Below are 16,344 nucleotides of genomic sequence, written 5' to 3' on the forward strand. Positions count from 1 at the left end.
TGCAAAATTTCTCTGATGGAGGCAAGGCCCTAAGAAATCCATCAGCAGAAAGAATTAAGAATATAAAGAAACAGAACAATTCTTGGGCTAGGAGGAAAACGGGTAGTAATCAACTCCTGTAGCACCAGGGACCAGACTGTAAGTCTCTGCTACACCCAGACACAGGGAAACACACAGAAACCTCTTCCCTGCCACTTGTCAATGACGGGACTGTTTTTGTGCACTAGCATATTACCCCCTACTTAAGCCTAGATTCCATAATTATCTGCTCAGGACCTCTGCTCTACTGGATTGCTTAGCAGTGCCAATTTGATCTGGATTTAGCCTCAGGCACATGACTACATTTCACATCAAAAAGATACAGAGTTCATGCCACCTTTATGTTTTTTATGCCAGCTGCAGAAGAACAGAGGGTAACTGATCCAGCATAAAATTAGAATGGAGAGAACAAGATGATACCTGATCTGGCATTAAGCCTGCCAGTACAAAGTTAACCAAAGAAAAACGTTCGACAAATTTGTATTAACCATAAGAAGAGGACTCCGCTTTCATTCTATGTCATGGTGTTTTTAACATAGAAGGAAGTTTTTTTTCAAATAGTCAGATCTAATGTATTGTCACACCACAATTATTGCTCTCAGTGAGCTAGCTGAGAAAGAAAGCATGTGTGTGGGCATGGAAATCTGAGCGTAGGCCTGTAGCACACAGTGACACCTGATCCAGGACAGTTTGCAACACAGGCTAATACTCTTCCTTCCCTGCAAAAAAAACGGCCTTCCCCTTCAGCTCTGCAGCACTACTACTGTGCAAGACTTTGGAGAACTCTTGCTATCATATAGTTCTAAAATACAGATCATGTCTGATCACATACATAAACACACACACACACTGAGCATCACTGCAAATTACAATGCAAACCAAAAGAAAAAAATAAAACAACTAAGCAGAACCAACTTAAGTCTCGTGGAGAAGTAAAAATGTAAAAATAATCATGAACAGCAGAGTTTAGGAAATCTGGCCCTTTGATTCCAGTGCCCTGAAAATCACAGGGCATCCCATCATGTAATATCTTCAAAAAATCCTTCCTTAAAAGAACTCACTTTTTGCCCTCATTCTACTAAGTCTGTTCAGCACTTTCATTGCTGTTTTGGTTAGAAATCTTCCACAGTATCAAGCCAGATGTATTATGCTCAGTTAACACCTGCTTGCCCCTGTGTGTTGCACTATTCTTCAGTTTTCAATAATTCTTTCATCTATTTGGGTTCAAACTCCTAAAGCTTTGTATTGAAAAGGCAACAATGACTTCCTTGCTGGACTAGACAAAGTGGATGATTCAGTTTCTTTTCCTACAGAGTATTTGTCATTTGAAAATAAGAATCCAATAAAGAAATGACCAACTCAATTAACTTGTCAGAACTAGTAGCAAGAAAGACGTACACATTTATCTCAGATCTAGAAGCTGTTTCTTGTACTTGTTTGTACAGTTCCTACTTTTTCCCAGGTCAAATACTACTTGTAACTTGCTAATTGATCCCAAATATCCTTAGCATCTATTAAAAGTTGTATTTTAAAAACCCTTTCACCTCCTTTGTTGTTGATTAACAAGTATGAGGAAGAGAACAGAAAAAAATTTGAGGTGTTTGCAGTCTTGGGACACTCATCTCAGGACACTCGGCTGACAGAAACCCACTGCAGTAACCACAGAATTGGGATGCTTCATAGCAACTTTTTCTAAGGTTGCAAATGTAAATATTTTACAGGTTTAATCTGAGCTGATTCAGGATTTAGAACTCTAAGAGTACACACTTCATACCAAACTCAGGAAAATTGAGTAAGAGGACAAACTGTAATGCAGAAACTGCATGCTGTAATATATTTGGTTCTTCCAAAGGAACTACAGCCCCACAACATGCTCTAGAGGCTCAAGCTGAGCTCCCCTGTTTACTTGATTCTGCCAAGCAGATACAGCATTATTGTTTCAGTTACTGTTCTGTTCTAAATGGGAAATGTTTTCTTAAAGAGGATAAACACTCTGAAAGTGAGTGACTTCCTATCTCATAAAATACAGTTTCCACGTGTCCTTTGTAAGATGTTAAGAACAGCTCAGCATCTGTGACAGATCAGAGTTTTCAACACAGTAATTCCCAGTGTCCTTAAAGGAAGCTATTCCCCAGCAAAAATACTCCAAATTTGACCATAATCAAAAGGGCAGAGAACTAATGAAGATTTCTGAAAGCTTCCACAGTTTTTAAGATATGACGGAGAAGACTGGAAGGGGAAGTGAAACACCAGTCCGTTCTTAGTACCAGTTCATCAGACAACCATTTTACTATTTCATGGCAGAATTCTGGGAGGGCTTTTTAAATCAGAAAAAATAAAATTTCTTTTTTACTCTGACATCTCTAGGATGCATTAAATACACTCAAAAGCTCTTGACACTGATATTTGTAGCAAAGGATACAAAAAATATGTAGTTACAAGCCCAGTAATGAATGTTCTTGAGTTAGAAAGTTTTTCTGTATTTAATTTTTGTGATGAATGACACATTTTTCACAAAGGCATGTCAACAGAAGAAAAAAATTTTATATGAAATTTCTTTTTAAAATTTTCCAACTCAAGATTAAAAACAAAGTTAAAAATGCACCCCAGCAGATACTGATCCTTCAGTTTAGTACTGCAAGTTATTTCTTCTACACCTGATTCATTGGTTTTACAGACTTGGAGATGGCAACAGCATGACCACATAGAGCTTCCTAAAGAAACAAAAGCTTTAGAACAGATCATCACTCATGCACAGAAAAGTCAATATGATACTTTACTTGATATCTTAATTGTTCTATATTACATCAGTTCTTTCAGAAATGCATTTTGTAATCCAAGCACTACTAAGTGGACATAAGTTCTTGAAACTGCTGCCCTTTGTCAACAACTACTGAACTCACAGCTTTTTAAGAAAAAAAAAAAAGTATACATGGTGAATGTGCCTGACTCCTTCAATAAGCAGCTGGTATGCCTCAGGCTGCACTGACTGAACATAGTTTATGCACTTGCTAAAACATTACTCCTTGGAAGACAGAAAGACAGAAAAAACAAATGACATCACCCACAGATATATGTATGTGGAAAGAAAACAATTCTCTTCAGTGAGGTTGTACACTACTGAATACTTACCTTGCTGCTTCTTCTATCTGTTTTAAACAATCCCAGAAGTCTTGTCTTTTCTTTTTCTATTGCATCATTGCTTACTGAAGCCTTTCGACTTGGTTCTGAAACAATTATAATGGAATATTTTTTACATTTCTGAAATAAAGATTCAGAAGATCAGTATTATAAAACATACTGGATTAATGCTGGATTTTTATGAAATGGAGATGTTATGAACTGAATTATCTAAGTAATTACCAGAACCTCCACTTCCTTTTTTCATCAAACTTTTATTTGTTCCAAGTTTGTTTCAAACTCTAACAGAAGCAAATGGAATAATTTTATAAACTGCAGTAAGGTTTCAATCACAATTTTGTAATTTTATTAAAAGGCAAACCATGAGCAAGTTGCTTAGTCTTCAGAAATGCTTGTTACTTGTCTCACTTAAAACTCATAAAGTACTAGGGGGAAAAAAAAATTTAAAAAGATGATGGTGAGTACCTTCAACAATTCACAGGCCTGACTTAACACAGTGAAGTTAATCGAAAGACTCTCAATGTGGATGCAGATAAAGCTCCATGAAGAGAAAAGAGGCCTTCCCCTTAGAGAAAGGTCTCTCCTTAGAACTTCAAGAAGCTGGTTGTGCTCATCTTTTCTCATTTTGGTGCTTTTACTTCAGGTGGAAGAAGAGGCAAGTTTATACACATTTCAGGCTGTTAAGAGCTCACACATACATGTCCTCCTTGAACCAGCTAAGGAACTGTATGAATTCTCAAACTGTTTAGTTTCCCCTTCAGTTTCCCCAACAAGACCCAAGCTGGATGAGCAAAATGATAAGGTCATGCATTACAGGGAACAACCACTGGTTTGATGTTTAATATACAGATGGTAAAGCTCTTCCAGTCTTGTTTTTAAACGGGCATTGCATAATGCTATAAAGATTTCTCCCTGGTTCCAAGCACATCCAAATACCCCACTACCACACAGAAAGTTTAATGTGCAGAGAAAAATGGCTTTCTCTTGTAAATATTTCTTTGTTTAATAACAATTAAGAAGCAAACAAAAATGACTTATTTGTTGACACAAAATAAAGGTTTCCTTCACAAAAAAAGAGTCATCCCAGAACTCCTGTAAACTGATTTGCATTTCACACAAAATACATGTTGTTCACACAGATCATTTTTGCATCTCAACATGTCAGGTGTTAGAAGGTGTTAGGCACACACAGTAGTTCAAAGCACAGCAGAAAAGTAAAGATGAACCCAGAGGAAAACAGGGAGAAACTATCCTTAAGAACGTCTGCAACTCCACTGCAGAAAAACACAGTAATGATTTAATACTCTTCTCAAATACTAAGCGCTGCCTATGCTCATTCACCAGAAACTGCTGTTTGGGGCTGGGCTGAAATTGGATGTGGATCACGATTCCCTTACATAGCCTTTAACTATGAACAATAAAGATGAAAGCCTAGTATAAGCTATGTCAGTAACAGCTGATGATCAACATTACCGTTACACGTTGTATAATACCAATACACTAGGATTTTAAACACAGCATATCATCTCAAAACAAGGAATCTTTATAAATCTTTATCAATTTTTCTTAAATAAATACAGTAGATACTCTCTCTAGTATTCTGCTTTGCACAGGAGGAAGCCACAGCAAGTAATGACAGACCATTAGGGGAAGAAGTACTGGCATTAGTGAAGCCAGGAGGCAACAGGCCATGAGCTGATTTGCTCGATGACTGTCACTTACTGGAGGCGGACTTCCTGAAAATTTAAAGTAAAGTTATCCACAGTTTTATTTTGGTGATAGTGTGTTCATTAGTAATGCAAAGGAGTATAGCCAGTTAGAAATCAACAACCATACCTTTCTTGAGGATAATTAATATAAGTAATGTTTTATAACACACTCAGTGGAGGAAAAGGATATATTAAACATACACATTTTCTATTTAACTAGAAGCAGAAGCAGTGATGTAATCTAATCAAACCCCATCTACCGTAGCAATTTAGAAGTCATCATCTATTCAGAGTTAACCAATGTATACGTGGTTTTGATATTAAAATGCTTAGTTGCATGTACACTGAAATCAGTGGAAGATCTCATAGGTCTCAAAATATTCTTTTTGCTATTAAATAAGATCTGAATCCAAGAGACTCTGAAATGTTAGCATTTCTGAAATTCAACTAATCACTCTTTAGGTAACCTGAAAAGACTTGGAATCTGTATAGAAATATAGTGCAGAACAGTTAAATGACAGGACTTGTTAATTGCTGGCATTTCAATGGCAATTACTGAAGAAGCGGCAGTCACAGAAGTGTTTGTTCCAGCCAAAAGCACAGACACAGAAACAACACTTTGCAGAAGACAACACAGATTGAAGATAGCTTGTTTCTCTACAGCACTTCTATGGAACACTCTTAAAGACCCATCTACCAAACACACATTAAATATAGTGTGAAGGGAAAGACTCTTTTCCCTCAGCAGCATTGTACAGTACCTCTGTAGTTCAGAGAAGGTTCAGACTGAGTTTTTGATGGAGGAACTGGAAAGAGCAGGCAATGAAAGGACAAGAGAAGACATATTAAAGTTCTAATATTGCCTCATAAGCCACAATATTAATTCACTACTCCTAGTACTTATTTTCTTAAGCATTAAAAGAAAAAATATTGACTGACAACAGACATACAGAGCTACTACCAGCAGAAGTTTAGCTTTGTATTAATAACCGATCCACTTGTGAAGCTACTTCAGCTGCTAAATCAAATAAAGTAAGCAGGTGGCAGCAGAGCTTGTCTTTCAATAATCTTTCAGCACTTGGTATTTCTGTTTCAGGGAAGGAGAGAAAGATGACCGCAAAGTTTTTCTAGAATCTGCTCTCACAAGCACAGCCTATACTTTCAGCACCTCTGATGCCCTACTTGTTAGTGAGAATGTGTTTTAAAAATCTGTCCTGATTACTAAACAGACCAGACATCTACTCAATGCACAATTCAGAGACCGACTGATACTGAAGCTAATGGGATTATTCCTCTTGGAGATTACAAACGAGAACATGGCAAGAAGGAATTTGATGAAAGAAAGAAAATCTTCTATTTAATGTGTATTTACCAGTTTCCTCATCAGACACCATGGTGCAGAGTAAGAGGAAGGCAGAAAAGGCTGAAATACACTCAGGATCAGGGAGATTTTATCATAATGAAAAGTATACTGAAAGGTTAAAAAAAGAATAAAATATTAAAAAAAAAACACCTCTGATGCAGAGAGCAGCACACTATGAAGTGTTATATAATCTGCTGCTATAAACACAGCCCCGAAGTAAAGTCTTGGTTTTAACTGTACATGCAACAACCAGATTCGAGGACCAATACTGCACTAGTATACACCCCATCACTTCCATTTTAAAGGAAAAGAGTTTAAGGAACACTTAGGCTAACTACTTGGTAAATTGTCCCTGAAGTATGCTGAATGAATCCTGTTGAATACTCTGCATGTTCAATATGTTGCTCCAAAATGATTAGCTTATGTTTAGCAGTAAACAGCCTTAAAAACCCAAACAAACATGCAATTGAGTTATGACATGTTGTCAGCCGCTTTTTTGAGCGTCCTAATAATTAAAAAGGAAAAGGAGACATTTAGTTTATTTCAAAGGCTAAACTCATTGGAATTTGACTCACACAAAGGTAGAACTGTCACTTACCACAGGAGTTTGAAAGAAGAGACAGAACATCAACATAAATAAATAACTATATAAATAAAAAATAAGCCTGCTGCTCAGCACCTACCAGACTGATGTTACCTAAACAATAAATAAGGATATTCACTGTACTGGAAGCGATACCAATTGAGACAAACTGCAGGAGACAATTTTAATGAATATCCCTTTCTGACCTCAAAGGAAGTAGTGCTTGGCAATGTGTATTTTTAAAGCAGGTATATTTTAAAGCACATTGCATAATTACGCTATTTGAATACACAATCAGGCTGATAGATCTCAAGTCCAAGAAACTGCTGCTACAATATCATCTACAAGAACAGAAAATGAGAGCGAATAAACAAGAGAACAGAATTTTAAATACAAATACCTCTTAGCATATCTTCACTAAACTGTCAATATCTTGATCTTTGGAGGAACCGTCTCTGAACCTATCCACAGTCTGTTTCTCATAAGCCCTGGTCTGTCGCCTCTGCCTCTCAGCTTTCACAGCTGCCATAACTATGGCATCTCTCTTCTTTCTTTCTCTCCAACCCACAGCACAGGTAGGTGACAGGCTCTGCCTGGACGAGGCCCCAGTGTTATGCATACCTGTACTGACAGCAGCTCCAGGAGGTAGCAAAGCTCCTCCTTTTGCCCTGCCCCAGGCCGACCTGCGCCCTGCCAGGGGCCAGCCCAGCTTGGCAAAGGGCCCGAGAGCAGCCTAGGACAGCTGGGCACACTGCTGTCCTGGCTGCCACTCTGGGCATGGCTCACTGAACAAACCCATGCTGCTCTCTGGACTGAGTTTTCACTCCACTGCTTCAGCTGGCCACAAAGGAACAAGAGCACAAACGCCTTTAAGTTGCCCGTAATATTGTTGGCATGTCATCTAACCCTGCAGCAACCACCTTCAGTATCAGCTCACCTCTTTTTCTGTCCCAGGCGTACAGCTCCTTTATCCCCAGCTCCTCCAATGACTTGGTAAGTTCCAGCTCCTCTCCAGTGATGCCATCTCGCAGAAGAACAATGTGCTCTTGACTGACTTCACACTTCTCACAAATAGCTGGGATGATGTTGTGGAGAGGCACCTCTGGACTAACTCGAACCACAGCCTTCTGCGTCTTCAGGTAGTTCACTACCAGCCTCACAGATTTCTGCAGAACAAACCCAAACTCTCAGCCCTCCTTCTGTGATGGCAAGAAAGGCAGTGGGGACTTCTGTAGTGTCTTGACTCCTCCTAGACAAACTTATCCCACATGCACACTATTGCAAAAAATACTATTAGAAAAAAAAAAATTAAAAAAATCTCGGAACTCCCCTGTCACTAACGAGACATTCACAAGAACAGGCAAACAAAGAAAAGGAATCAGAGGCAGACATAATTTGTGAATGTTTACAAGTACTACTCTGAAAGGCATGACAGTGTAATCAGCTATTCTGATTCATAATAATAATAATTTCAGCAAACGCATTTGGAAAATGGCTACTGCTTAATCTTCACATTACCGTGAAACACATTTATTAACAAATAGTCTTCTTGCATATCTTCAATAAGGATGGCAAACAAAATAACCACCAAAACCCTGTCTATCTCCACACAACCCCATAACCCTAATTTCAGCCACTACTGCAATTTTCAGTCACCCCCGTCTTCAATCAAGGGTCTTTATAAGACCAGATTTCCATCTGTCCAACCACAGGCAACGTAACATTTTGTCTAAATGCAGGAGTTCAGACTGCACCTACCAGTCTGAATGTAAATCAGTTAAGCAGGTTATAGTCAAACTCAAGCCTTTCCCATCTGGTTTGAAGATGCCAAGACTGAATGAACTGCTTGAAAGCATAGGAATGAAATGATGTTTCATCACACCATTTTAGCCCTACAGCATACCAACCTCAGGGACCCTTGGCAGAGGACGTTTTGTCTTCTCTTCAGGAACCTTCTCCTTCAGAAGTACTGTCTGTACATCCAGTGCTCCTATCAAAGTGTTTGGCTTGTAACTCAGAGGTTGTTGAGTTCCTGATGACTTCAGTTCAAGACTATGTTGGGATGGATTTAAACGATACTGGCTGCATAAATCAACCAACAGATCCATCACAGCTTTACTGCAGGGAAGAAGACATTCACCATTAGCTAAAAATGTACCTCAGTTTTCATATGGGAGAAAAAGACAATGGAAACTGTGGATGTGTCACTAGTTAACTATCTTTGGGAGGGAACAGCGCTAATGCTTTGAAATGCTAAACAGATCAGATAAAATGTTAGGAATTACATATATTTGCACTTCAGTATGTTTATGAGCCGGCAATTAACTGTTCATTATAAGGCAGACAACAGTGCCAATAATAGCACTAACAAACATAAGATGCACTTTATCCGCTCTTGGCTTATCTGCTAAATCCATACATTAGATTCTCCAATTCAAACCCTGTTCCTTAACACGAAGACAAGATATAAATAAATGATGCACTCATAGTAAGATAAACTATACCTAGACCTGAACCATCACATAATGCAACTCAAAAAGGAGCATGTAAATCTGCAATGAAAGGTAGACAATATTTTTGTTTCCAGCTTACAACTTTCCCTGAACCCATCTGATACCAGCAATATTTCCAAGTACAAGAAATCCCTTCCATATTTATTTTAGTCAGGATAGTAACCCTATATAAAAACATCTGGTTTCAAGTATTTGCATTATCAATAACTATTATTGCAGATGTGATACTTAAACCATGAGGTTAAAAAGAAACAGTCACCACCCCTCTTATGCCATGCCTCTGCATGGAGGTACTCCGTTTTGTGTCAATAACTCAACATTCACTGGAGCTTGATAGTGCCTCACACAGCAGATACAAACTGTGCTCCTCCACACCCCAGAAATTCCCTTCTACCAAGGCACTGAAGGGTTCCTTTTATTCAACCTTCCTCCTTAAAATTCCATCCAGAATCAGAGAAAACATGCGTTTTAAAACTAGTTGTTTCTGAAAAGTTCTGGTTTCGTAAACTAGTTTCTGTCATCAACAAAACAACATAACTTGAAAAAAATTACCATTTGTACCTGAAGCCTGTCATACATATGGGATATTTTTCTTCTAGCAGAAGTGAAAATAAGTGCACAGGCAGCACATTTGCCAAAGGAATTGGCATCTCTTCTAATGTGTAAACTAGAAAAACTGTATTCAAAAACAGATTCAAAATGCAAGCAAATTCAAAGAAAATTAAATCCTTCACAGGTTATTAGCTACCACCATTACATCTGTAGCTCAAGAATTGCACTTCAACTGCAAGCTGTCGGCATCTAAGAAGCTACTTGGGGCAGGGGCTGGGGGGTGGGGGGGAGCTGCCCATCTTCTTTCTAAGTTTATGTTTTTTGCCAACAACTGCTCAGGAACTTGAAGAACCCTGGAGAGCTAATAGCAAAGACAAGAACGGAAAACAAGAACAATCCCTTAATTAACAGGCAAAAGACTAATATGTAGGTGACAGATCTTCCCACACAAGAGATGAGAAAGGACTTGCTTTACAGTAACCTATTTCAAGTTCAACTGAGTTACACAGTGTGAGCTGAAAAAGTGGCAAGCGTGGAAAATTTATAGAAGTGATCACACTGAAAGAACAGACTGAAAAGATGACTGAAGATCAAACAAGGAAAACAGAAGTTGTTCATATGTAAAGGAGGCTTCAGAAAAATAGAGCACTGTGGTAACTGCTAACACAGAGAGCATCTAAATAGAACCATGTAGCATCTAAATTTAAACTGTATCAGGTCATTTCATGATGACTTATTCTGGCACTTTCCTCAAGTTGCAAACATCTGTATTTCACAGCCATGTTCAATTCAACTGTAATATACCACAAACCAACAGAAACATTTATACCTACTTCATCCAAACTATAGAACCCCACCTATACCTATATTTGAATATGAATATTGAAAATACATTAACATTCATTAAGCTGTGCTGCAGTGAGAATTTTAAAAAGTGTCAGTCTGTAAACAGACAAACTGAGATCTGTATCAGGCAGACATATTTCTTCTAAACTAGAATTTGCATGTGTTTTTTCCCTCCTCAGCCTTATTACTATTGTTTAAGAGAAAAGCAAATAACCTGGCAGAACCACAATACCTGGTGTTCTATATGCAAGACATGTCTATTTAAAGTGGAACACTAATATACTGATGTAGTGCATAATATTGTGATAATTCATTCAAATTTGGACAGTTACCTTGCCTCATATCAACTATTTCATTAAAAACACTTTAAAAAAAACCCAACCACAGCACTTGAAAAGGGATTTTAAAAGAAATACATAGTTTATCAAAAGAACAGGTTTTGATTCTGTGCACCTTCCACAGAAATTACGAAATATGTTCAGCAGAAACAGTATCACAATTGCAACAAGGTTAGAATCCACACCATCCGAGAAAGTAAATTGTAATCATGCAAGTTGAACACACTTGTCCAGACAATGACCAATTTAAAAATCCAGCGAAATTTGAGGTTTCATCTTACTGCTGATTACAGAGAGGGGTGTGTTAAGTATCACATTTAAGGAACAACCCATCCGGAGCCACGCTGCTCAGAATACACAACTGTTCCATGAAAAGCATCCCCAGGCTTCATCTGTACCATTTAGAGGTATAAATTGAGCAGTATCTGTGGAGCTTTTGAAATAACTTCAAAGTGAATAGCATGCACTTCCCAAAATGTACATTTGGGAAAATAATTTCCAAAATAGTTCAAAGGAACAAAACCAAAAGAAAACAAAAAAGAAAAAAAACGACAACAAAAAAGGAAAGAATCTATCAGAGGAATTCTACAAACAAAATGCAAAATTAATGTGTTTCCAGAGAAGTATGGGAGCTGGGAAGTCCTTGGAATGAAGTTATTCTTGTATCAGATTTCTCTTTCACCAACCTGAAGAATTTTTCTTCTAAACTGTAATACAGTTCAGCTTGATTTTAAATGAGAGTTCTGTTTCAAGTAACTCCATGTATATGCCACACACAGAAGAGAGCCACAAAAACAAAGCAAGAGAATGGTACTGAGCCATCTCCTAATTGAGATTAACTTTCCTTTCTAACCTTGAGCTGAATACGGCTCTTGGAAGATGCAGAGTGAGTCTTCGCTTCTATCTTGTTCCAGACATATCTGCACTTTATGTTAACCTACTTCTAAGACCTGATAGAAAGCATACTCTATTTTGAAATTCAGGTGGTTCTAATCATAAATTAAATCTAAAGCTGAAATGAAGAAGTTAAATGTCTCCTGCTCTCTCAACTACTCAGCTAGTAAACAAAATACTCTCTTATTTTAATAAGATGTTGCTGAAATTTTGCGTGGAGAGACCAAACACTGTGACAGACACCACGTATCAATGACTGATAAGCAAATACCAGAGCACAGAAATAAAACCGGAGCATCAACCCAATTTAAGATTCAGGTAAGATCGTCCAGAAAACTATTCTTAGCAAAAGACAGTACTTTGTCTCTGTCCTGATACTCTGCTACTAAGCTGTTTGATGTTTAACACCAATTCTGAACAGTATAGAATAACTACTACATCAGCAGTATTTACCAGACTGAAGTCCTGATCAAATTTGAGCGTGTCAGACCACTTGTGTCCTGTTGTTCACCAGCAAAATGCAGCAAAGGCATCTATAGTTTAAGAGGCAGAAACCACCAGAGTTGTTTTGGCTGTGGTTTAGCCTAACCTCCTTGGATCACAAAGAGAAATCCATTCTAAAATACAGCCTTGTACATCTAGGAAATAAAATGTGTAGGATAATCAATCAAATCGTACTCTATCAAATGACATTCACTTTCCTATTACCTTCTACTTTTATGCTACAAATGCCCATTAAAAATATCTCAAACAGAAGGAAGGAATCTTCTTTATTTAGGTCAATGCCAAACACACTAATGTGAGTCTCTGAAGTGACAACTGATTGGAAAAGAAAAACAGTAGTGAAAGGGGGTGACCTGAAGTCTCTGACACTTTCACTATCTGCATTTTAAAACAGAAAATAGAGTTGGTTATTATTTTCTCACGCTCCAACACACTTTATGAAAGGATCAGAAACTTTCCGACACAACCAGAAATGTAAACACTAAATAGCAAGCTGCATCAGAAGTAGTACAGGAAGCATGACAAACATATACCCACGAATGCTTACTACTTCTTTTCTTATTTTGCTCATGTGTATTTGGGTCTTATTTTCCATAATTGAGCAAGTTCACCAAAGGAACATCAAGATGACACAAGAATAAGCAGAGGACTGGGTTTGTTGAGCCTTCAGATGAGAGGGTGAAGGGAGATCTTGTTGCTGTCTGTAAGTACTAACTGGTAGGCTTACAGAGCCAGACTTTTCTTGGTGGTGAAAAGCAAGAGGGCAAGAGGCAATAGACACATGCTAAGACAGGAAATTTCATTTAGGTGCAAGGAAACATTTTTTCACGGGGATTGTCAAGCTCTGGAACAGGGGTACAGAGAGGTTCAGAAACCTCCTCCCTGGAGTTGTTCAAACTTGCCTGGAGGAACCTGCTTGTGTGAGACCTGCACTGAGCAGGGAGTTAGAGCAGTTAAGTTCCAGTGGCCTCTTCCAACATCAATTATTCTGCACATTTTTCTACTAAGATTTTTTTTTTTAAAGCCTACATTGAACTACTGTAGTTTTGACCTGACCCCTATTTAGTATTTAGTTAAGCTCCTTTTTAATCCTTTGCTGTGTGAGCCCTGTTCATCTTCTTCTAACACCACCTCTTTCATGTTTTACCAACCTGGGCTGATTTCGCACCTTCAGTCCTTCTTGAGACACCATTCTATATACTGAGCTATAAATCCACAATTAATATCACTATAGAAGTCTTTCACCGAGAATTGTGTCAGCACAGAAATATTCTCACATTAGTTTTATGCTCCATATAACATACTGTGCACTGAGCTCTGAGTTTGGGGCTACACCTTCAGCTAATTTATTATTTGCTCTAGTATCCTGCTCCGTGTGACAACTTTTGTAACATTTTAGATAACAGCAGAAGCAACAACCGTCCAATCTACTGTTCCACTTATTGGTCATCCATGTGCTGACAACTCCAAACCAAACATCATTTAGCTTCATCATTTTTCTGCAGTGTTATTTCAAATACTACTGACTTCCCAAGCTGCTGACAATAAATGTCTGTATCTGTGTTAATCAGGAAGTCCTCCTCAGTGTCAGTGTGAATGGAGACAGACACAGGATCTCTTTATTTATAGGTTACCCATTGAAAGTATTACCTGTGAGAATCACAAACAAAAAGTTTCTGGCAACTCTTGTGAGTTTTTCCATTTATTTTCTTTCTCTCTAAAGCCACTTTCTTTCTAGCCATTGCCTCTGTCAGACCTGCTAACAGCTTGTGTGGATCTACTACAGATCTATACACATCGTGTGTAAATGGCCAACACTCTGCCTACCCTTTCAGCACATCAGTTAGTGCTCATGCAACAGTACAAATATAGATTAATTGGTGGGTATTTTATAACCTTTTTCAAGGGGGAAGAAGGCTAACAGTTTTTCACGAATGCTTTTACATGTTTTACAGCAGAGTTCACAGGGACCAATTATTTCAAAAAAGAAAACAGTTTTTTAATACTTCTATTGCTGCACACACTCCTTAAGGACTCAACTTTGTCCTAAAATCTGCACTACGTATTTCCAAAATCTGGAATAAATTATGCATTATAAGACTGCAATAAACTCTTAAAGAAAGACTGTCACTTTGAGTTAACTTTTATAAATACAACTATTTAAATGTTCCAGATTCCAATATAATATCTTTAAATAGCACACCCTTTCTTTTTTTCTTAAACTATCTTTCAAGAAAATTTCATGAGAATCTTCTGCCCTCTTGCTCATATTTATAGGAACTTTCTGTAACAAAGTAAAATTAACAACAGGTTGCTTTGCTTACATACAAATGAACAAACTGAAAGAGGTAATTTTGACTTTTAACTTCATTCATTTATAATAACCTTAAGTTATACTAATTAACTACAGTAGTTATATTGTCAAACACCCTCTAGTGTATTCATTGCTCTGTGAACTGCTTTCTTGAAATTACAGAATGATTTTTCATTATGATGATGCCCAGGGCAAGGTTTTGCAAATTTTTCTGCAACAGAAAAGCTATTTCCCCAGGGTACTCAAAAACAGATTTTGCAGAATTCAGTTTTAATGATGGCAATGAAAATACTGAAGATTTATAGCAGTACAAACAACAGCAGAATTTGTCTGAAATGTCCTTCCTTGACAACACTGTAGATAAAAAGAGTGAACAGGGAAAATAATTTATTACCTGCACTGGCTCCCACACTTGTTTCAAACTACATGAAACATTTTTTTACTTTAGTATCTTCATCATTAAATATCTATCTCTGAGTATCGTTGTACTTTGTAGCTGTCCAGTTCCCAGCGTCAAACCAATGCAAAAAAGACAAAAAAGCCTGGGCTTTCACCCAAACCTGGAGACTAAAGACAGTTCATCCCCTAAAAAATTCAGATGCTCCTGACATTTCTTGTTTGTGTTCCACAACCCTAAAAACATAACCAGTGCTCACATACAGAAATAAATCAGGGGCCTAGACCTGTCATGCATACAATGGAGAGAAGCACCTTGACAGAACAATGAAGAGAACGTTTTGGTTGCTTAGAGTGCTTAATGTAGATGGCATAAATAACCCCACAGAAACATCTAAGGTTTAATTTTTGACATTTCAGGTTTTAGTCCACAAACTAAAGATTCTGATAATTAAAATGCTCCATCTCAGTGTAATTAATAGCAATGGTAGTGATAATAATCACCTGTGCGAGAGACAAAATATTTATTCTACAGCCATTTTCCATTTGTTCTCTGCTGCTTGTAGCTTTTATGTTCTTCAAAAGGTCACATTAAAACACCACACTTGTAGTACTCTTGGAGTGTCTGCTTCAGGATTGGGTTATTTTTGAGGGAAAAGAAAATAGTTTCTAACCATACTGCAGTTCTGTGTCTGTCTATACAAAATGCTGCATGCCTCTTGTTAGCTCCCACGTGGCTTGCATTTGCCAATGAAATACCACCTTTCTTTGGGATCTAACGGCCAGTGAGTTTCATGCCCTGCTCTACTTTCCAGGCCTCTTCTTTCTTTCATTAAGTCCAAATTGCCTCATAAAAACTCGATCACTAAATGTGTAATTTGAGAACTCTGATAAGCACTGCTTTCCCTTAAAATCTTTAACATCACTCTGGCTTTGGGGCTGACTCACACAAGTTGCACTGGTCTCCTGGAAGCAGCTAAGCAAACACTAATTTCTACAAGAAAAGTAGGGGGAAGAATGAAGTACCAGACACTACATGCTGCTGGACACATTCTCAGTCATCAAAGGAAGTACTAGACAAACAGTCAAAATGGGCTAATAGAGCAGACCAAGAATAGTTTTACAGGAATGAAGAATAACTATTGCAAACCC

At 37.8% G+C, this 16,344-nt stretch overlaps 1 protein-coding gene across 10 annotated transcripts in view; it reads right to left on the bottom strand.

Annotated features, from left to right (window-relative positions):
• Positions 1–16,344, bottom strand: part of COBL (cordon-bleu WH2 repeat protein) — a 208,189-nt gene that overhangs the window by 99,552 nt on the left and 92,293 nt on the right. For 7 of the 10 annotated variants that reach the window (XM_040585927.1, XM_040585924.1, XM_040585929.1 and 4 more), the window contains 4 exons: positions 8,743–8,953; positions 7,773–8,001; positions 5,651–5,695; positions 3,172–3,266 (listed from right to left, as the gene is read on the bottom strand). In XM_040585927.1, the coding sequence (XP_040441861.1) occupies positions 3,172–3,266; positions 5,651–5,695; positions 7,773–8,001; positions 8,743–8,953 (580 nt within the window). Of the gene's footprint in view, positions 1–3,171; positions 3,267–5,650; positions 5,696–7,235; positions 7,737–7,772; positions 8,002–8,742; positions 8,954–16,344 lie in introns of those variants that run through there. The other 3 variants (XM_040585930.1, XM_040585926.1, XM_040585932.1) reach the window with 2 other exon arrangements.

The sequence above is a fragment of the Falco naumanni genome, chromosome 3 (assembly GCF_017639655.2).
Source record: "Falco naumanni isolate bFalNau1 chromosome 3, bFalNau1.pat, whole genome shotgun sequence".
Lineage (NCBI taxonomy): Eukaryota > Metazoa > Chordata > Aves > Falconiformes > Falconidae > Falco > Falco naumanni.